The sequence below is a fragment of the Panthera leo genome, chromosome C1, assembly GCF_018350215.1.
Source record: "Panthera leo isolate Ple1 chromosome C1, P.leo_Ple1_pat1.1, whole genome shotgun sequence".
In the NCBI taxonomy this organism is placed as follows: domain Eukaryota; kingdom Metazoa; phylum Chordata; class Mammalia; order Carnivora; family Felidae; genus Panthera; species Panthera leo.
In genome coordinates, this window is record NC_056686.1 from 97,810,309 (window position 1) to 97,833,117 (window position 22,809).

The window sequence follows — 22,809 nt, forward strand, 5'->3', positions numbered from 1 at the left end:
CTGTTCTGTGTGTTCAAATATTTTAATTTCCTTAGCTTGTCTCTGCTGTGTGCACACAACTAGTAGATGCTTTTCTTTCTTTATTTTGGTTTGGCCAAGGATGCTTATAATATTTGAATTAGGAAGGGTTTTGTTTTCCTAAGTGGTGGAAACTGTAGTTCATAATCTATGAAGAAGAATTCTCTAGGTGAGTAAGAAAAATAGAAAAAATTAGGAAAATATGTAAACTCAAGTTATGAGGTATTTCAAGGATACAGTGCCCATGAAAATTCTCTTTCCCACTAATTGCAACTGCCAGATCTCTGGCTTTAGTCTTTCTATCTTTACATTTGGAGAAACACGGAAAAATCTGAGATAAAAGCCCTTTTGTTTGTGTGAGGGTTGCTGTAGTTCAGAGCAGAGTCAGAAAAGGAAAGTAAGTAATAAAGCAATGTTTAAATGTACTTACATAAGAAAAAAAATGTCTTAAAAAAGTTATTAAAAGGTTTTTTTTTTTTTTTGAAGTCCTAAAAACACTCACTTTTATAGGGCACATGATTGTCTGTGTGACCACTCTTTCCAGAGGGAGTTTTTTGTTTTTAAATACTAGGAAAGTATGAGTTATTCAAATAAGATTTTCCATGCTATATTTAGTTTTACAGATGTGTTTAGTTCTAAAACTGTGGCTTACTGTGTTCTGGGGAGAGTATGTATATAAAAAAATCCCAGGAAACCCTGACACCCAACTCAGAGGCAGGCAATTTCAGCACCTCGCCACGATCTCTCAATTCCCATAACTTACTGCTTCTGTTAACTAGAAATCCCTGAATTCTCTGTATCTAACTTTCTATGGCTAGAATCTGAGAGAATGACCCATTATCACTTCTTCTGAATAGCCAAGTTTTTTAAAGTGTATCAAAGTTTTATGATCTTTTTTTCTCAGAGTTAAATAGATTGTTCTTCTAACATAACAAGAACCAGGAATTTTCAGCCAACAGATTTCATTCTGTATGATGCGTATTCCAGAAACACACAGATCACACATGAATATGCTGTCAGTCAACACACAGAGCATTCACTCAAGGGGTAAACGAGGAATGAGCCAAACATACATACATGTGCAAATGTACAATTGACAGCAAATTATTTTAAGATCCTAATGTCCTTTGAGTATTAAAAATGAGCCAGGAGCCAGGTCCTGTGACAGCTGTATGAAAGCTCTCGAATGCAGTTTTCATGTCGAAGTAGCTTCATATCACATCTCGTGAGTTTCGGATTGCACAGCAAAGGACCATGCTGAATATCATGCCAAAGATCTGAAAAAGAAGGAACCACTTGTTAATGACTTTCGAATGATAAAAATTGATGAAAAGGTCAGCAAACTGCCTGGGTGTCTAACAAATAATTACAACCACTACTGGCTATAAATGGCACTTTTGTATATAATACTTATTTATGGCTGCAGGTTAAAGGCTTCCATATTAACATATCAACTATTTATTAGTTGTTTACATTTTTGGTCTAAAGAGTTTTCTGTCATTGGAAAAGTTTCGAATTTTTGCAGCTTTGACCACATATGACAAAGTGGAGCGTCTCTTCATTCTTGGTCCATTTTAAGGTACAAATGATGCTTCACTATTTAACTCCACAGTTTCCCCAAAGCATAAACCGAGGTGTTGGAATTCTGGTATTACTGATGTCTTCTACCTCTTGGATAATTCTGGGAAAAGCCAAACACTTGGCCAAACCAACAGCCACTGGTGTGGTTTGAATAGAAGGATGCCGAAAGATCTTTCTTGTTCTCAGTCATTTCCCCTACAGTTTTGCAGAGCCTATGGAATGTTATCTGTGGGTGCAATGTTGATAAATGACTGTCAATGTTTGTTTAAAGAAATCCATGCCATTCTCTCCTTGATCCTACCCTACATCGGACCAGAATCTATAAGTGCTAAGTTTAAAAAGACATGTATTATCTGTTCTTTGGGAAGGGAAGGGGTAGGCTTCAGTAGGAGAAGAGCCAGCAGCAGGGCTCCAAGCTTCTCGCTGATCGTACCAGCGCATGGCAGGGGAGACACCTAATGGACATCTGGTTAACTGATTACACTTAAGAAGAAAGGAATTTAAGAAGAAACTCCTGGGGTGCTGATTCAAGACGACCAGTAGAAGGCGTTCCCCTTTGAGTGTGGTTGTGAAGGTTGGCTACAACCCCTGCTTCATCCTGGCTGCACTCTAAAGAACTTTTTCAGCCTTGTCCTGCCACTGTCACGAGTCAGGGGTGACTGCCTGTAGGATGCTCGCTCACTGAGACTGTAGAGTTGTTAGGAGCGTCTATCTGATACCTCTGTGATGCAGTGCGTTTTCAAGTCTTCTTGCCTAAAAATTGTCCTCAGGAAGCCACAGAGTAGCAACCTGCCTAGCCCCAGAGCAGGTGAGGAGGGCCTGAGAGATGGCCCTGGATTGGGGGATCCTCAGCATAGTATTTCACCCACACGTCCCACCCCTCTGCGCTTGAAATACAGAAAAGAGGGTAGATGCCGGTGTGTCCTGAAAAACCGCCAATTCATTGATTTTCCTCGTAATTCCCTTATGCTCATGCCATGAATTAATCTACATAGAGAGCCAGAGGGTAAGTACTGCCTTGGCATTAGCGAATATCACTCAACTCCTGGACAGTGGAAATCACCTCTTTACTGGCCTGATTCCAACCTCATTTCCCTCCAACTTGTCTCCACTTGGCAACCACAGGCCCTTCTAACCCTCGGTGGCTTCCTTCTACCTTAAGGATGAAGCCCAGCCTTTCTAAAGGGCACACAGAAACCACAGTTGTGTGGACCCTCACACGCCCTTCAGTGTCATCTCTTGCTGCTCCTCTCACATCCTTCGGCTCTCAATTCTTGCACACACATACTTTAGAGGCACTGAGGCCTGCCGGTGCTGGTTGCACTAGGCTTCACACTCTGCGTGTGTTACTCCCTTTGCCTGGATTCTGGGCTTGGGAACCCTCAGACTATGTATAGAGGGAGCATCTATGAGTGTTATGTTCCAGACGCTTTATAGGGGTTAATTTGGAAGAATACTTTAGGTTGGTACATTAAAATTCTCATTTCACAGATGAGGGAATTGAGGAATAGAGACATTAAGAAACTACCCCATGATCCCAGGGCTCACAGGTAGTGGAGCCAGGAGCTGAATCCAGACAGGGTGACGCCAGAGTTTACACTATTAATCACCACATCTACAAATCATAAGTGAGAGGGATTAATGTAGTATGCTCTTATAAATTTCTAAGAGTAAGAAGAGACCAGAATTGAAAATCACTTGTCTAGTGTAAGTCTGGTGGCCTTAAAGCAGCAAGTTATTACAATGATAAACCCAAGGTCATAATTTGGTTAAAGTTAACATCTGTGTCGGGGCGCCTGGGTGGCTCAGTCGGTCGAGCGTCCGACTTCAGCTCAGGTCATGAACTCGCGGTGTGTGGGTTCGAGCCCCACATCAGGCTCTGTGCTGACAGCTCGGAGCCTGGAGTCTCCTTCGGATTCTGTGTCTCCCTCTCTCCCTGCCTCTCCCCTGCTCATGGTCTGTCTCTCTCTGTCTCTCAAAAATAAATAAATGTTAAAAAAAAACCTGTATCATATTTTAGAGAAGTCTTGATATATCTAATAAGCTTTGTTCTTAGAAGATGTCCTGTCAACAGTGTCTGTCTTTTATGAGAAATCTCTCCTAAGGTATTGCTGTATCACACTGGAAGACAAACAACATACAAAGACTTCTTAAAGCGCAAAAGAGGTAAGTTCTGGAACTTTCTCACCGTGAGACCTGCGATTCCAATGCCGACGATTCCGATGAGCTGGAGTTTAATGCTGATTATGGCCTCAATTTCATCAATGCAATTCTGTTTTGGGGAAAAAAAAGGAATAACAAATGATTGTATCTGTGAATCATCACTCTGATCCAACCCTTTCCTTCTCTACAGAGCAGTTTTTCCATGTCAGCTTCTGCTCACATCCAAACCACTCCTCTTAGCATCATTCTGATAACCTTAAAGCAAAAATGTATATTGGGGAAAACATATAATCCTCTCCTTTTGGTAAAATGTTCCTATTTAGGCCAATGGCTGCTTCAGAACCCTGAAACCTGGCTGGGGGAAGTGATTCTAGGACCTGAAGCATTTAAAAATTTGGGGCATCTTCTCACTTTCAGCATATAAAAATAAGTAAAATATCCCCCAGATAATAGCTCCTTGCTTTTTTTTTTTTTTTATTGCCATTAATAGTTTAAAAGACTTTCTACATACTTGGTCCAATTTACTATGCAAGGTAGGGATTACTTAGTAAGAGGCTTAAAAGACTGTACAGGTTCGAATTAAACAAAGGGAAACCAAATGTTAGCAGTTAGAGGACCAACTCTTTTCAATGATGGCTGGGCTGGGTGGGTCTCTATCCTTTCATCTGTGCCCACAGAGACTTGTGCAGGGCAGGTTAAAAGAAAGGGGGATAATTGGACAGGGAAAAGAACAGATCACTTATAATTAGTTTCTCCAGCTTCTCCCTGGAATCCTTTTAAGTACAGAGGTATGCTCTCTATTCAATTTTGTCTTTAGGCTGCCCAGGTCCTTTTACTTGTCACTGGTTAGTTCCCTCTAATAAGCTATATGAAACCCTTACCACAATCTTCAGGTCTCCTATCATACCATATTCATTCATCATTCATTCATTCAACAAACATTTCTTGAGCAATCTACCTTCATCAGTCAGTCACTGGAATGGTGTGGTAGATATGGAGATAATAAGACATGATTTCTTCTGCCCTTAGGGAGCTGGCAGTTTATTTAGTTTATTGATATATTTTATGAGAGAGGAAGAGAGCAAGCGAGCAGGGGAAGGGCAGAGAGAGAGGGAAAGAGAGAATCCCAAGCAGGCTCTGCAGTTTGAGTGCAGATTCGGGGCTCAAACTCATGAACTGTGAGATCATGCATGACCTGAGCCAAAATCAAGGGTCAGTCGTTTAATCAACTGGGCCACCCAGGTACCCTAGGGAGCTCACAGTTTAGAGAGGGATACAGACCCACAGAAAAAATAATACATTATAATACACGACTGCACCTGTTGGAGAAAATTCCTCAACCTTCCCCTCCTTCACCTATAAAACTTACACGCTCCATTCAGTCAGTGCCAGGCAGTTGTAGGCAGTGAGCACGCAGAGTGAACAAGGCAACACTGCTCTTATTTCTATCTCATCAAAGCCAAGTACGCATCTCTGTTGAAAGTTAATCCCTTTACTGGAGCCGGATCTCTTTCCCAGTCATCTCCTCAGGAAGCCTGTGCTGTCCGTTATCTTTCTTATTTCGCCTCTACTTCTCCATTGACATTCCCACTCATCGTTGTGACACCATGCCCGTGTTCCTCAGTCTAAAACAAAACAATCCCCTCCACGACTGTCCTCCTCTAGCACTACCCATATTCCATCCTTGCTTTCAAAGCCAGCTTCTTTTTGGAAAAGTAACTTGTACTGGTTTACTTCCTTATAAAAGAAATAGGTGCTTCCTGTTGAAATTTGGGAAATACAGTAGTTCCCCCTTATCTGTGGTTTCGCTTTTGCAGTTGGTTACCCATGGTTCCATGGGTCTGGGAGCAGATGATCCTTCCCGTGACATACCATTAGGTCATTAGTAGACTAATGCTACATCACAATGTCTGTCATTCACCTCGTTTATCTCATCACATGGGTATTTTACCATCTGACATCACAAGAACAAGGTAAGTACAGCACAGTAAGATGTTTTGAGTGAGAAAGAGACTACAGTCACATAACTTTTATTACATTATTATAATTGTTTTATTATTATTGTTAACGTCTTACTGTGCCTCATTTATAAATTAAGTTTTATCACAGGTATATATGATACCACATATATAGGGTTTATATAAAGACCCTTTATACAGGGTTTGGTGTTATTTGTGTTTCAGCCACCCACTGGGAGTCTTGCAACATATCCCCTGTGGGTAAGGGGGAAATACTGGAGATTAAAAAATAAAGAGAATAAGACATACTTGTATTACTACACTAAAGATAATCATCAACACTGTGAGTATATTCTTTTTTTAAATATTTATTTTTTTTAAGTAATCTCCACACCCAGCATGGGGCTTAAACACATAACCCCAAGATCGAGTCGCATGCTCTACCCACAGAACCAGCTAGATGACCCAGGTGGTGTATTTTTAAACTCAAACACACACTTAGGTAATTCTTTATATACAACTATGTGCTTTTTAAACTTAACATTAGGACTTCAAAACTACTTTCATCAAAAATTCTTTGCAATAGTGGTTTTTAGTGGCTATAATTTATCATATGAGAGTACATAATTTAGACAGTCCCCTCTTGTTACACATTAATGGCCTATTCAGTATTTTGTTCTCATGAATAACACTGCAGTGATACCATACCTCTCTCCCTATCTCTGATTTATTTTCCTTAAAATAAATTGACGAGTGGAATTTCTGGATAAAGGGCATGGACATACTCAACTCATTAGTCTATTTAAATTTCTTTTTAAATTTAAGTTTTAATTTTAATTCCAATTGCTTAACATAGAGTGTTGTATTAGTTTTAGGTATACAATATAGTAATTCAACACTTCCATACATCACCTTGTGCTCATCACTACAAGTGCACTCTTTAATTCCCTTTACCTATTTCACCCATCCCCCCCACCCACCTCCCCTCTGGTAACCATCAGTTCGTTCTCTACAATTAAGAGTCTGTTTCTTGATTTGTCTCTCTTATTTTTCTCCTTTGCTTGTTTTGTTTCTTAAATTCCACATATGATTGAAATCATATGGTATTTGTCTCTGTCTGACTTATTTTGCTTAGCATTATACTCTCCAGCTCCATCCATGTCATTGCAAATGGCAAGGTTTCATTCTATTTTTATATATGTATATATATAATGTGTATATATATATATATATATACACATATATACATATATATGTATATATATAAAAAGTGACATATATATGTATATATATGACATGTATATATATGTATATATATGACATGTATATATGTGTGTGTGTGTGTATATATGTATATATATATATATATATATATACATATATACACACACACACACACACACACACATATATATATATATGATATATATATAAGTATCAGTGGACACTTAGGCTGTTTCCATATTTTGGCTACTGTTGATAATGCTGCGATAAACAGAGGGGTGCATATATCACTTTGAATTAGTGTTCTTGTATTCTTTGGGTAAATACCAGTAATGGATTGCTGGGTCATAAGGTAGTTCTATTTTTAACTTTTTGAGGAACCTCCATACTGTTTTCCACAGTGACTATACCAGTTTGCATTCCAACCAACCATGCACGAGAATTCCTTTTTCTCCACATCCTTGCCAACACCTGTTCTTTCTTGCATTGTTGATTTTAGTCATTCTTACAGGTATAAGGTGGTATCTCATTGTAGTTTTGATTTGCATTCTCCTCATAATAAGTAATGTTGGACATTTTTTCATGTGCCTTTTGGCCATCTGTATGTCTTCTTTGACAAATGTCCACACCTTCTGCCCATTTTTCAATTGGGTGATTTGTGTTTGTGATGTTGAGTTTTTGTAAATTCTTTATATATTTTGGATACTAACCCTGTATCAGAGTTGTCACTTGCAAATATCATCTCCCACTCTGTAGGTTGCCTTTTAGTTTTGTTGTTTCTTCGCTGTGCAGAGCTTTTCATTTTGATGTAGTCCAAATAGTTTATTTTTGCTTTTGTTTCCCTGCCTCAGGAGACATATCTAGAAAAATGTTGCTATGGCCATATCAAAGAAGTTACTGCTTGTGCGCTCTTCTAGGATTTTGATGGTTTCAGGTCTCACATTTAGGTCTTTCATCTATTTCGAACTTATTTTTGTGTTTGGCGTAAGAAAGTGGTCCAGTTTCATTCTCTTGCATGTTGCAACCCAGTTTTCCCAACATCATTTGTTGAAGAGACTGTCTTTTTCCACCAGATATTCTTTCCTGCTTTGTTGAAGATTAATCGACCTTATAGCTGTGGGTTTATTTCTGGCTTTTCTATTGTGTTCCATTGATCTGCGTTGTCTATTTTTGTGCCAGTAGCATACTGTTTTGATGACTACAGCTTTGTAATATAACTTGAAGTCTGGAATTATGATGCCTCCAGCTTTGCTTTTCTTTTTCAAGATTGCTTTGACTATTTGGGGTCTTTTGTGGTTCCATACAAGTTTTAGGATTGTTTGTTCTAGCCCTGTGAAAAATGCTGCTGGTATTTTGATAGAAATTGCATTTTCATTTCTCTTTCTGCTGCTTCATCATTGGTGTATAGAAATGTAACAGATTTCTGTACACTGATTTTGTATCCTTTGACTCTGCTGAATTCGTTTATCAGTTCTGGCGGTTTTTCATTCTACCTACCTATCTATTGGTGGAGTCTTTTGGGTTTTCCACGTATAGTTTCATGTCATCTACAAATAGTCAAAGTTTGATTTCTTCCTTGACGATTTGGAGGCCTATTATTTCTTTTTGTTGTCTGATTGCTGTGGTTAGGACTTCCAACACCATGTTGAATAAAAGTGGTGAGAGTGGACATCCTTGTCTTCTTCCTGACCTTAGGGGAACATCTCTCAGTGTTTAGCCATTGAGGATGATGTTAGCTGTGGGTTTTTCATAGATGGCCTTTATTATGTTGAGGTATGTTCTCTCTAACCCTACTTTGTTGGGGATTTTTATCAGGAATGGATGTTGTACTTTGTCAGATGCTTTATCAGCATCTATTGAAATGATCATATGGTTCTTATCCTTTCTCTTATTGATGTGATGTATCATGCTGATTGATTAGCCAATATTGAACCATCCTTGCAAACCAAGAACAGATCCCACTTGATCATGGTGATTTTTTACATGTATTGTTTCAGTTTACTAGTATTTTGTTTAGAAATTTTGCATCCAAGTTCATCAGGGATATTGTCCCGCAGTTCTCTTTTTTAGTGGCGCTTCATTTGGTTTTGGTATCAGGGTAATGTTGGCCCTATAGAACGAATCTGGAAGTTTTCCTTCCTTTTCTATTTTTTGGAATAGTTTGAGAAGAACAGGTATTAACTCCTCTTTAAACGTTTGGTAGAATTTGCCTGTAAAGCCATCTGGTCCCGGACTTTTGGTTTTTGGGAGTTTTAAAATTACTGATTCAATTTCATTGTTAGTATTCAGTCTTCAATTTTTTTATTTCTTCCTGATTCAGCTGTGGGAGTTTATAGGTTTCTAGGAATTTATCCATTTCTTTTAGGTTGCCCAATTTGTTAGCATACAGTTTTTCATAATATTATCTTAGGAGTTTGTATATCTGTGGTGTTGGTTGTTATTTTTCCTCTCTCATTTGAGATTTATTTGAGTCATTTCTCTTCTAAATAAGTCTGCCTAGAGGTTTATCAATTTTGTTGATTTTTCAGAGAACCATCTCCTGGATTCATTGATTTGTTCTCTTGTTTTTTTAGTTTCTGTATCATTTATTTCTACTCTAATCTTTATTATTCCCTTCCTTCTGCTGGCTTTAGGTTTTGTTTGTTTTCTTCTAGCTCCTTTAGGTGTAAGGTTAGGTTGTTTACTTGAGATTTCTCTTGCTTCTTGAGGTAGGCCTGAATTGCTATAAACTTTGCTCTTAGAACCACTTTTGCTGCACCCCAGAGTTTTGGATCATTATGTTTTCATTTCCATTTGTTTCATGTAATTTTTAATTTCTTCTTTTATTTCCTAGTTGACCCATTCATTGTTTAGTAGCATGTTATTTAAGCTCCATGTATTTGTGGTTTTTCCAGATTTTATCTTGTGGTTGACTTTGTTTCATAGTGTTGCTGTCAGAAATATGCATGGTATGACTTCGATCTTGAATTTGTTGAGGCTTCTTTTGTGGGCTAATATGTGATCTGGAGAATGTTCTGTGTGCACTTGAAAAGGATGTGTATTCTGTTGTTTTAGGATAAAATCTTCTGAATATATCTATTAAATCCATGTGGTACAGTGGGTCATTTAAAGCCATTATTTCCTTGATGATCTGTCCATTGTAAGTGGGGTGGTAAAGTGTCCTACTATTATTACATTACTATCAATTAATTCCTTTATGTTTTTTATTAACTGTTTTATATACTTAGGTGTTTCCTTGTTGGATGCATAAATATTTACAATTGTTATATCTTATTAGATTGTCCCCTTTATTATGATATAGTGCCCTTCTTCATCTCTTGTTACAGTCTTTAAAGTCTAGTTTGTCCAATGTAAGTATTAATACTCCAGCTTTCTTGGGGCGCCTGGGTGGCTCAGTCGGTTGGGCGTCCGACTTCAGCTCAGGTCACGATCTCGCGGTCCGTGAGTTCGAGCCCCGCCTCGGGCTCTGGGCTGATGGCTCAGAACCTGGAGCCTGTTTCCAATTCTGTGTCTCCCTCTCTCTCTGCCCCTCCCCCGTTCATGCTCTGTCTCTCTCTGTCCCCAAAATAAATAAATGTTAAAAAAAAATTAAAAAAAAAATACTCCAGCTTTCTTTTGACATCCATTTGCATCCAATAGGCGTTTCTCTGTCCTTTCACTTTCAATTTGCATGTGTCTTTAGGTCTAAAATGAGTCTCTTGTAGGCAGCATATGGATGGGTCTTTTTTTTTTTTTTTTAACATTTGGTCACCCTATGTCTTTTGATTGGAGAATTTAGTTCATTTACATTCAAAGTAATTATTGATAGGTATGTATTTATTGCCATTTTATTTTGTATTTTGTGGTTGTTTCTGAAGATTTTCTTTCATCCTTTCTTGTCATTCTTTCATAGTGTGCTGATTTTATTTAGTGATATATTTGGATTTCTTTCTCTTTATTCTTTGCATATTTACTAGTGTTTTCTCAGAGAGAGGGGGAAGGGTAGAGAGAGAGGAGTGGGGACAGAGAGAGAGAGAGAGAGAGAGAGAGAGATTCTCAAGCAGATTCCACAGAGTACAGAGCCTGACACAGGGCTTGATCTCATGACTTTGAGATCATGACCTGAGCCGAAATCAAGAGTTATAGGGTTAACTGACTGAGCCACCCAAGTGTCCTTAGTGTTTATTTTATTATTTTTTTTATTTTTTAACGTTTATTTATTTTTGAGAGAGAGACAGAGTGTAAGCAGGGGAGAGGCAGAGAGAGGGGGAGACACAGGATGCAAAGCAGGCTCCAGGCTCTGAGCTCTTAGCACAGAGCCTGATGTGGGGCTTGAACCACAAACTGCAAGATCATGACCCGAGCCAAAGTCAGAGGCTTAAGTGACCGAGCCACTGAGGTGCCCCTAGTGGCTTTTGATATATGGTTACCATTAGGTTTGTATATAACAGCTTCTGCACATAGCGGTCTATATTTAGTTGATGGTTATTTAAGTTTGAACCCATTGTTTTTTCCTCCTCAGGTTTTAGGTATATATTATTATATTTTATAACCGTTTTTTGTGATTTCCTTGAATGATTTTTTATAGAAATATTCATTTTTTACTCCTTTTGTATATCTTACCTCTATACTCTTACTTTTGGTCTCTTTTTTTTCCACTCGAAGAGTCCCCTTTAATATTTCTTGCAGAGTTGGTTAGTTGTCATGAACTCCCTTAGTTTTTGTTTCCCTGGGAACACTTTATCCCTCTTATTCTGAATGATAAGAGTATTCTTGTTGGATAGAGTATTCTTGGCTGCAGATTTTTCCCATTGGGCATTTTGAATACATCATGTTACTCCCTCTGGCTTGGAAAGTTTCTATTGAAAAATTCCCTGCTAGCCTTATGGGTTTTCTGTTTTAAGTTACGGTTTTCTTGCTGCTTTTAAATGTTTTTCTTTATTATTATATTTTGCCGATTTAATTACAGTATGTCTTGGTGTGGATCTGCTTTTGTAGATTCTTTTAGAAGTATTTTTTTTAATGTTTATTTTTGAGAGAGAGAGAGAGAGAGCATGTGCATGAGTTTGGGAGGGGCAGACACACACACACACACACACACACACACACACACAGAATCTGAAGCAGGCTCCAGGCTCTGAGCTGTCAGCACAGAGCCAATGTGGAGCTCGAACCCAAGAACCCTGAGATTCAGACCTGAGCTGAAGTTGGATGCTTAACCAGCCAAGCCACCCAGGCACCCCTGCTTTTGTTGATCTTGATGGGAGTTTTCTGTGTCTACTAGATCTGGGTATCTGTTTCCTTCCCCAGATTAGGGAAGTTATCTGCTATTATTTTCTTCAAATGAATTTTCTGCCCGCTTTTCTTCCGGGACTCCTATAATACAAATGTTATTATTTTTGATGGAGTCGTTGAATATCCTAAGTCTAATCTTATTTTGCATAATTCTCTTCTCTGTCCTTTGTTCAACTTGATTATTTTCAAATAGTGTGTGTTCTAGGTCACTAATTAACCTCTCTGCTTCTTTCATCCTGCTGTTCAATCCATCAAGCATGTTTCCCATTTCTTTTATTGAACCTTTATCTCTGTTATGTTACTCCTTATCTCTGTTAAGCATCTCTCTCATGCCTTCTACTCTTTTCTCAAGCCCAATGAGTGTCCTTATGATCTTTGCTTTAAACACTCCATCAGGCATGTTACTTATATCTGTTTTGCTCAGATCTCCGGCTGTGGCCTTGTCCAGTCCTTTCATTTGGGATAAATTTCTCTGTCTCCCTTTTGTCTGCTTCTCTGTCTGTCTCTCTGTGTTAAGAAAGTCAGCTACGTCTTCTGCTCTTGAAAATGGGGACTTCACAACAAAGAGGTCCTGGCAGTTCAGGATAGTATCCTATGTGTGTGGCTTATGCTCTGTTATTGTGTCTGGGTCACTTTTCCTTTCCATGCAGTTATCTGCACTGACTCTCTGCCTGGTGTGGGTTGTGCTTGCTCTCTGTGGTGTTAGTGGGACCCCCGGTCCCACTCAGGCCAGCTCTGAGTGGGTGTACCTGCCAGGGAACTTGGGAGCAGGGTGGCAGTGTTAGCAAAATTTGCATTGTGCTACTTGTCCCATGCCAGATCCCCCAAAGCACTGTGGTGGAGGCTGGAGGCTGTGCCGGGATGGCTGGGGGTGTGAGGCTGAACTTGGCATCCAGCTGTGCTTAGCATGTGTTGGCGGCTGGGGGTTTTCAGCTGGGCCTGGTGCAGTGGCTAGGCACTGAACATGGTGGCAACTGGGCACTCAGAGGCTGGGCGGGGTGCATGGGCGGCTTTCACAAAATTTTCCCTGAGCCCAGGGCCAAGGTTAGCAGGCTTGGAGTGGGTGAGTCCTCAGGAGATCTCATGGGCATGCACCTGAACTGCTAGCAGGTTAGGCAGCAAGTGTCTGTGCAGTCCTGCCTCCTACAAGTGGCTCTGTGTTTATGCTGGAGGGTGGAGAAGGAAGACGGCACCTGCCAGCTCCCTTAGTTTGAAGTCCTCCAACGTGCTCTGAAATCAGTATGAACAGATCTGTCTCCTGTTGCCCCTGGCATTGTGTAAACCGCCTTTTTCATGTTGCCTCTTCATACAGGCTGCTGTTTAAGGGCAGTGACCCGGCTATCGCTCACCTTCCCAGCTTGCCCTGTGTGGAGTCAGCTGACTTTTAAAGTTCCAGGATCCAAGTCCCCCAGAATTCAGCCTCTCTGGTTTTTAAAGCCAAACATTACGGGGATTAGTCTTCCCTGCGTAAGTTCCCTGGTGCAAAGGCCCATTTCTCTGTCCTCTCCACGTGTGCGGCTCCCTCCCTCCTCCAGGCAGCCTCCCTTTGCCTTTCTGACCTTCCTAACCTTCCAGATGCAGCTTCTTCTCTATATTTAGTTGTGACGTTTGTTTTCTAAGCCTTTGGATTACTCTCTAGTTTATTGATTTGGATGTGGGTGATATCTGGTTGTAAACATGGGATGGGGTGAGGTCAGGGTCCTCCTACTCTATCACATTCCTAAGCTCTTTTAACTCACTAGTATTCTACAGTCATACTACCTCTAAACATTTTGTACTGATTTCTCTGAAAATGCTCACTTCGTATCATTTTTGTCAACCCTGTATATAACTATTAAGGAAGGAAGAACTTGGTCAATTTCATAGGTTAAACGATGCCAGCTCTTTAATTTGCAATATTTTGCCATTGCTATTAACTGCCTGCATTTTTTATGTGTTTAATGGTAATTTGGATTTTGTCTTTTAAGTTGTTAAAAACTTACTTATGTAATTTCTGCACCCAACGTGGAGCTCGAACTCATGATCCCGAAATTAGAGTTGGATGCTCTTCCAACTGAGCCAGCCAGGTGCCCCTGGATTTCGTCTTTTCTGAACTCTTTTTGCCTGTCCTTTGCCCCAAACTAGACTACTTGAAAGGACACCCTCTCTCTTTACATCTCATGCCATGCAGGATGGGGTTTGTCCTCACTCCCCCTGACATCAAGTTACTGTTTGAAAATGCTCAATCCTGTCAACATGGCAGTAGTTATCTCAGTGGACCTCCTTGGACTTTTACTTCCCCATTCATATTTTCTGCTTCTGTGCCTCTGCTTATGCTCTTTCCTCTGCTTTCCTCTTTCCTCCTGCCTAATGCTTCCATAATTACTTCTCACACCTGAAGAGTTAGCTGAGACATCACTGCTCCGGTCAGCTTTCCCGTGACCCTTCCAGCCTCTGGCCTCACTAAGTAACCCTTTGTGCTTTCAAAGCACTTGCACCCTCTGTGCCTACCTCTGTTACTGCACTTTGTCCATTTCTGTGTCCATCTGTCCTGTTAGACTACACATTCCTTGAGAGCAGTGACTTTGTGTCGTTCATCTTTTTACCTGCAGGGCCAGGCGTAGGGTAGGTATGGATAAATGCTGAGTTGACCTCAATGGCAGCACCTGACCCTGGTAACTATTCCCTCCTCCCCCCATGCATCTCCTCACATGTGTCTGTCTACTTTTTCTACTTTTCTTACTTGGCAACTCTTCTTCTTTCCGTCCTTAAATGTTGTTGTTCCCTGGAATTCTATCCTTGCCATTTTCTCGTCTAAACCTAATGGATTAAACTCTTATCTACAGCTTTAAGACTCCCATGAAGTCCTGACACCCAAACCTCTCTCCTGAGCCGCAGGCCAGATTTTGCAACCGTCTATTGGACATTTCCGGTTGGAAGTTCCACTAGCTCCTCAAAATTACCAGGTTAAGCACTGAACTGGCTTTCTTTCCTCCAAAATTTGTTCCTTTTTCTCTATTTCTCAGTTCATTAAATGATACCATCTATCCAGCTAGTAAAGCCAAAAGCAGCAATGGATTCCTCCCTCTTCTCTCATATTGAACTGGTCACCAGATTCTGTAGATTTTCCTTTCTAAATGGCTTTCTCTCCATTCCTGGTGCTCAGTCCAGCTTGTTACCAGTTAACGTCTCTTGGACGACAACGAGGACAGCAGCCTTCCCAACTGGCCTTCTTGGCTCCAGATTTTCATTTCCCATCAATCCTCCAAACTGCTACTATAGGAAACTCAGGAAAATGTAAATCCTATCCCAGATTCTAACATTAGTACTTTCCTAAGCATACAGCAGGAGATGTAGACTTTTGGCTTCATGAAAGTATTCAAGGCCCTTCAAGAACAGGTCCCTCCTCCTTGAAGGACTCATCCCCACAGGTACCTGAGCCAAAACCCACTACTGGCACTTTTCTGGATACAGTTATATTCCCTTGTTTTCATTGTCTTTACCCCATATCCCTTCTACCTGGAATACCCTTCTCTTTTGTCTGTTTGCTAGGCTCTGATTCATCCTTTAAAACGCATCCTAAGAATTACATCAGGGGAGAGGATTTCTGGAAAGATGGCAGAGTAGGATGATCTTCAAGTCACCTCCTCCCATGAGCACACCTAGAGAACAGTGACATCAGTGCAACCAACCCAGAAACCCCTAAGACTAGCAGAATAGATTTTCCACACTTAATCATAGAAAGGAGGCCACATGGACAAGGGCAAGGAGGGCAGAGAGGCAGTTGGGAACCAAACTCTTGGTGAGACTAACCACGAACAGGGGGGGCACCACAAGCATGGGGAAAGGAGAGAGACAGACCCCCACACCAGTCATCCCACTCACAGGGGACTGGCACTGGGAACATAAGTCCCCATAACATTTTGTTTTGAAAACCAGAGGGGCTTAATTTTGAGAGGTTTTACAATTTGTGGGGCTTAACACCAGGAAATTTAAAAATCAGCATGCTCCGCTCTGGGAGAGCCAGAGGGTGGTAGGAAACTCAGCTGCTATCCTTAAAGAGCCAGCATAACAAACAGGCCTGCGGAGATATAACACAGAAGCAGCAGTTTGAAAAGTGGCTGGGGTATATGGGAAGGAGATTTATTTATTAACCACAGAACATGTGCTGGAGGGGCAGGGGTCTTTAGGAGACTTTTCTAAGAACAAAAGAGCTTGTGGGCACCATTTCTCTCTCCCTGCTCTCCAGCCTAGACAGCTAGAGACCTGCGGGAACCAGTGAGAACACCTGCCACCTAGCTTGCTAACACCACAGTGCCTGCCCCTGTGTTCTCCTATGGATCTGGGTCCACTCCATCCAACCAGCCCCACTTGGCAGGAGTCCTTCCAGAATGGCTCCGGCCGCATCTGATCCTGCAGCAGCCCAGGCAGAGACCCTGCCACTCCAAAGTGACATCTGCCCTGGGAAGAAGGGAAGGTAACCATACACACCAGTTTCACTGCAGCTCTAGGAGCTGAACCTTGTAAGTGGCAGTGCAGAGGGAGTGCCCTGACAATCGGTGCATCTAGAGCTCCAGCAGATAGACTGGGGGCAGACATCTGATCTCACTACTGGCTCTGCCCTCAAAACCTCTCAAAGACAGCACAGGAAGAGAGTCCTGCAGTCTGGGGTCACTGCAGCCTCAGCAGATGGACTGGAGGCCCAAGCCACCAATGAAAGCCTCTCAGGGGACAAGGAAGAGACAGTGCCCTGCATTTTGGTATGACCCCAGCCCCAGCAGATGGGATGAGGGCAGACATCTGGTCTGACTGCTGATACTGCCTAACGACAAGCCCACTGTGGCCCCAGACTGGCACAGGGACCAAACCCTGCCCACAACAGGCAAAGTGGACCACTGCAGTCACCTGGACTGAAGGTAAACAAGGCTCAGCCACAATAGTAGGGCCTGTGCAACTCACACAGAAGACACCCCTGAAGCTCCTGGTCCTGGGGAACAGGGGACATTGCACTGCAGGGCCTCTAAGTGCAGGGCACTAAGACCTCTTCCTCATAGGTAACTACTTTCAAGAGCAGGAGACATAATTGACATTACGAATACACAGAAACACAGAGAATTAGACAACATGAGGAAACAGAGGAATATGTCCTAAATGAAAGAATAGGATAAAAACACAGCAAAAAAACTAAATAAAACAGAGGTAAGCAATATTCCTGATGAAGAATTCAAAGCAATGGTCCTAAACATATTCACTGGACTTGAGAAAAGAGTGGAGGATCTCACTGAGACCTTCAACAAAGAGAAAATATAAAAAAGGACCAATCAAAGATGAAGAATTCAATAACTGAAATTAAAAATACACTAGAGGGAATCAATAGTAGATTAGAGAAACAGAAAAGTGGATCAGGGAGCTGGAACACAGGGTAATGGAAAGCAACCACACTGAACAGCAAAAAGAAAAAAGAACAATAAAAAATGAGAATAGGTTAAGAGAACTCAGTGACATATTCAAATGCAGTAACATTCACATTATAAGAATACCAGAGAAAAAAATAAAAAGGGGGTAGAAAATTTATTTGAAGAAATCATAGCTGAAAACCTCCCTAATCACCTGGGGAAAGAAACAAGCCCATGTAGCAGAGAGAGCCCCTAACGAGATGAACCCACAAAGATACATCCCAGGACACACCACGCAAAGAAAAAAAAATAGTGATAAAGAGAGAATTTTAAAAGTAGCAAGAAAAAAGTAAATAGTTACAGACAAGGTAAACCCATGGATTTTTCAGCAAAAACTTTGAGGGCCAGAAGGCCCCTATGATATAGTCAAAGTGCTGAAAGGAAAAAACCTGCAACTAAGAATATTCTATCCAGCAAGGCTAGCATCAGAATGGAAGGAGAGAGAAAGGGTTTCCCAGATAAAAAAAAGTTAAGGGAGTTCATTACCACTAAACCAGCCTTACAAAAAACATTAAAGGGACTTCTTTACATGGAAAGAAAAGGCCATAATCAGGAGTAAGAAAATTATGAAAGGAAAAGATTTCACAGGTAAATACAAATACAATAAAGGTTGTAGATTAATCACTTATAAAAGCAATACAGAGATTAAAGCACAAAAGCAGTAAAATCAATTATATCTATAAAAACCAGTCAAAGAATTAAAAAATAAAAGAATATGAAGTATGACATCATTACATGAAACGAGGGGGGGGCAGTAAAAATTTAGTGCTTTTAGAATGGTTTCAAATTTAAGCAACCATCAGCTTAATACAGACTGCCATATGTATAAGATGTTGTATATGAGCCTAATAGTAACCACAATAGTAATCTAATAGTAACCACAAATAAGAAACCTGCAGTAATACACAAAAAATAAAGAGAAAGGAATCCAAGCATATCACTAAAGAAAGCCATCAAACCACAAGGGAAAAGAGCAAGAGAAGAAAGGAACAAAGAAAAACTACCAAAGCAAATGTAAAACAAGTAACAAAATGGCAATAAATACATACCTATCAATAACTACTTTGAATGTAAATGAACTAAATGCTCCAATCAAAAGACATAGGGTGACTGAATGGATAAAAAACAAGACCCATCTACATGCTGCCTAAAACAGACTCACTTCAGACTTAAAGACACAGGCAGATTCAAAGTGAAGGGGTGGAAAAACCTTTACCATGCAAATGGAAGCAAAAAGAAAGCAGAGGTAACAGTACTTATATTGAACAAATAGACTTGAAAAGACAGACTATAATAAGAGACAGAGAAGATCACAACATAATGATAAAGGGAACAATCCATTAAGAAGATATAACAATTGTAAATATTTATGCACCCAACAAGAAAGCACCTAAATGCATAAAGTAAATATTAGCACACATAAAAGAAGAAATTGATAGTCATACAATAATAGTAGGGGACTTCAACACCCCACTTACAACAATGCATAGATCATCCAGGCAGAAAATCAACAAGGAAATAGTGGCTTTGAATGATACATTGGACCAGATGGACTTAACTGATATATTCAGAACATTTAATCCAATAAGAGTGGAATACACGTTCTTTTCAAGTGCACATGGAACATTCTCTAGAACAGATCACATGTTAGGCCACAAAACACATCTCAATAAATTCAAAAAGACTGAAATCATATCATGCATATTTTCTGACCAGAACACTATGAAACTAGGTTTCAAAATCTTTAGGATGCAGCAAAAGCTATTCTAAGAGTGAAGATTATAGCAATCCAGGACTACCTCAACAAGCAAGAAAAATCTCAAGCAACCTAAACTTACACTGAGAGGAGCTAGAAAAGAAAACAAACCAAGCAAAGCCAGTAGAGGAAGGAAATAATAAACATTAGAGGAGAAATACATGAAATAGAGACTAAAAAAATCAGTAAAACTTTAGCCAGACTCATCAAAAAAGGAAGAGTGAGAACTCAAATAAAATCAGAAACAAAGGAGGAGAAAAAACTGACACAACAGAAACACAATTATAAGAGAATATTATGAAAAATTACATGCCAACAAATTGGACAACCTAGAAGAAATGGATAAATTCCTAGAAACATATAAACTCCCACAATTGAATCAAGAAGAAATAAAAAATTTGAACAGACTAAATACTAAAAATGAAATTGAATCAGTAATAAAAAATTCCCAATAAACAAACATATGGGACCAGATGGCTTCACAGGTGAATTCTATCAATTGTTTAAAGAAGAGTTAACATTTATTCTTCCTAAGCTATTCCAAAAAATAGGAGAGGAAGGAAAGCTTCCAGATTCATTCTATAAGGCTAGCATTACCCTGATACCAAATCCAGACAAAGACACTACAAAATAAAAGAACTACAGGTCAATGTTTCTGTTGAACAAAGATGCAAAAATCCTCAACAAAATACTAGCAACAAAATCCAACAATACATTAAACAAATCATTCACTACGATCAAGTGGGATTTATTCTTGTCATGCAAGAGTGGTTCAATATTTGCAAATCAATCAATGTGATAATCACATCAGTAAGAGAAAGGATAAAAACCATATGATCACCTCAATAGATGCAGAAAAAGCATTTGACAAGGTACAACATCCATTCATGATAAATACCCTCAACAAAGTAGGTTTAAAGGGAACATACCTCAACATAATAAAGTCCATATGTGAAAACTCCACAGCTAACATCATGCTCAATGGTGAAACTGAGAGCTTTTCCTCTGAGATCAGGAACGAGATAAGGATATCCACTCCTACCATTGTTTTCTTTTTTACCTACTCTCACCACTTTTATTCAACATAGTACTGGAAGTCTTAGCCACAGCAATTAGAAGACAAAAATATATAAAGGCATCTGAATTTGTCAGGAAGAAGTAAAACTTTCACTATTTATAGATGACGCAATACCATATACAGAAAACCCTGAAGGCTCCACTGGAAAACTACCAGAATGGATAAATGAATTCAGTAATGTTGCAGGATACAAAGTCAATATATAGAAATCTGTTGCATTTATACACACTAATAATGAAGTAACGGATAAATTAAAAGAATCCCATTTACAATTGCACACATAATAAAATACTTGGGAATAAACCTAACCAAGGAGGTGGAAAATCTATATTCCAAAAACTATATAACACTGATGAAATAAATACAAGATGACAAACAAATGAAAAGATACTCCATACTCATGGATTGGAAGAACAAATATTGCTAAAATGTCTATACTCTCCAAAGCAATCTACAGATTTAATACAATCCCTATCAAAATACCAACAGTATTTGTCACAGAACTAGAACAAATAATCCTGGAATTTGTAACCACAAAAGACCCTAAATAGCCAAAGTGATTTGAAGAAAGAATCCCAGATTTTAAGATACACTCCAAAGCTGTAGGAATCAAAACAGTATGGTACTGGCACAATAACAGACACACAGATCAATGGAACGGAATAGAATCCAAAAATAAACCCACGCTTTTATGGTCAACTAATCTATGACAAAGGAGGCAAGGATACAAAATGGAAAAAAGACATCTCTTCAACAAACAGTGCTGGGAAAACTGGACAGCTACATTTTCAAAAGAATGGAATGGGGCCACTTTCTTACACCGCACACAAAAATAAACTCAAAATGGATTAAAGACTTAGTGAGACCTGAAAAATAAAATTCCGAGAAGAAAACACGGCAGGAATCTGTTTGACATTGGCTATAGAAACATTTTTCTAGATATTTCTCCTCTGGCAAGGGAAATAAAAGCAAAATTAAACTATTGAGACTACATCAAAATAAGAAGCTTCTGCATAGCAAAGAAAACAATCACAGAACGAAAAGGCAACTTACCAAATGGGAGGAGATATTTATAAATGACATAGTTGATAAAGGGTTAATACCTCAAATATATAAAGAACTTGGAGAACTCAACACCAAAAACCCCCAAATAATCCAATTAAAAAATGGGCAGAGGACTTGAATAGACATTTCTCCAAAGAAGACATGCAAGGGCTGAACATCACTCATCATCAGGGAGATGCAAATCAAAACCACAATGAAATATCATCTTACATCTGTCAGAATGGCTAAAATCAAAAACACGAGAAACAAGTGCTGATGAGGACGTGGAGAAAGAGAATGCTCACGCACTGTTGGTGGGAATGGAAGCTGGTGCAGCCACTGTGGAAACAATATGAAGTATCACCCTATAATCCAGTAATTCCACTATTGGATATTTACCCAAGGAAAACTAATTCAAGAAGATATATGCACCTCTATGTTTATTGCAGTATTACCTACAATAGCCAAGATACAGAAGGAGCCCAAGTGTCCATCGACAGATGAATGGATACAGAAGATGTGGTATAGATACACAATGGAATATTACTCGGCCATAAAAAAGAATGAAATCTTGCCATCTGCAACAACGTGGATGGACCTAGAGGGTATAATGCTAAGTGAAAAAGAGAAACACAGTCAGAGAAAGACAAATACCATACGTTTTCAGTCACGTATGGAATTTAAGAAACAAAGCAGATGAGCAAGCAACAAAAAAAAAGACAAAAACCAGACTCTTAAATACAGAGAACAAACTGGTGGCTGCCAGAGGGGAGGTGGGTAGGGAGATGGGTGAAATAGATAACAGGGCTTAAGATGTACACTTGTTGAAATTTTTAAAAACTAATTTTTAAGTTTATTTATTTATTTTAAGAGAGAGACAGCACACCTAGGGGAGGGGCAGATAGAGAGGGAGAGAGAGAATCCCCAGCAGGCTCCACGCTGTCAGTGCAGAGCCAGAGGTGGGGCTCTAACTCAAGAAACCATGAGATCATGACCTGAGCTGAAACCAAGAGTCGGATGCTTAACTGACTGAACCACCCAGGTGCCCCTAGAATTTTTTTTAAACGTTTTAAATTTATTTTTAAGAGAGGGAGAAAGAGTGAGCGAGCATGGGCAGGGAAAGGACAGAGAGAAAGAGGGAGACACAGAATCCGAAGCAGGTTCTAGGCTCTAAGTTGTCAGCACAGAGCCCGACACGGGGGTGGAACCCACGAACCGCAAGATCATGACCTGAGCTTAAGTTGGATGCTTAACCGACTAAGCCACCCAGGTGCCCCA

At 39.8% G+C, this 22,809-nt stretch overlaps 1 protein-coding gene across 4 annotated transcripts in view; it reads right to left on the bottom strand.

The window, feature by feature from the left end:
* Positions 1-1,106: 1,106 nt before the first annotated feature.
* TSPAN2 (tetraspanin 2) overlaps positions 1,107-22,809 on the bottom strand; it is a 56,285-nt gene continuing 34,582 nt past the window's right edge. For all 4 annotated transcript variants that reach the window (XM_042953553.1, XM_042953552.1, XM_042953551.1 and 1 more), the window contains 2 exons: positions 3,788-3,871; positions 1,107-1,295 (listed from right to left, as the gene is read on the bottom strand). In XM_042953553.1, the coding sequence (XP_042809487.1) occupies positions 1,230-1,295; positions 3,788-3,871 (150 nt within the window). In that variant the 3' untranslated portion in view covers positions 1,107-1,229. The remainder of the gene's footprint in view (positions 1,296-3,787; positions 3,872-22,809) is intronic.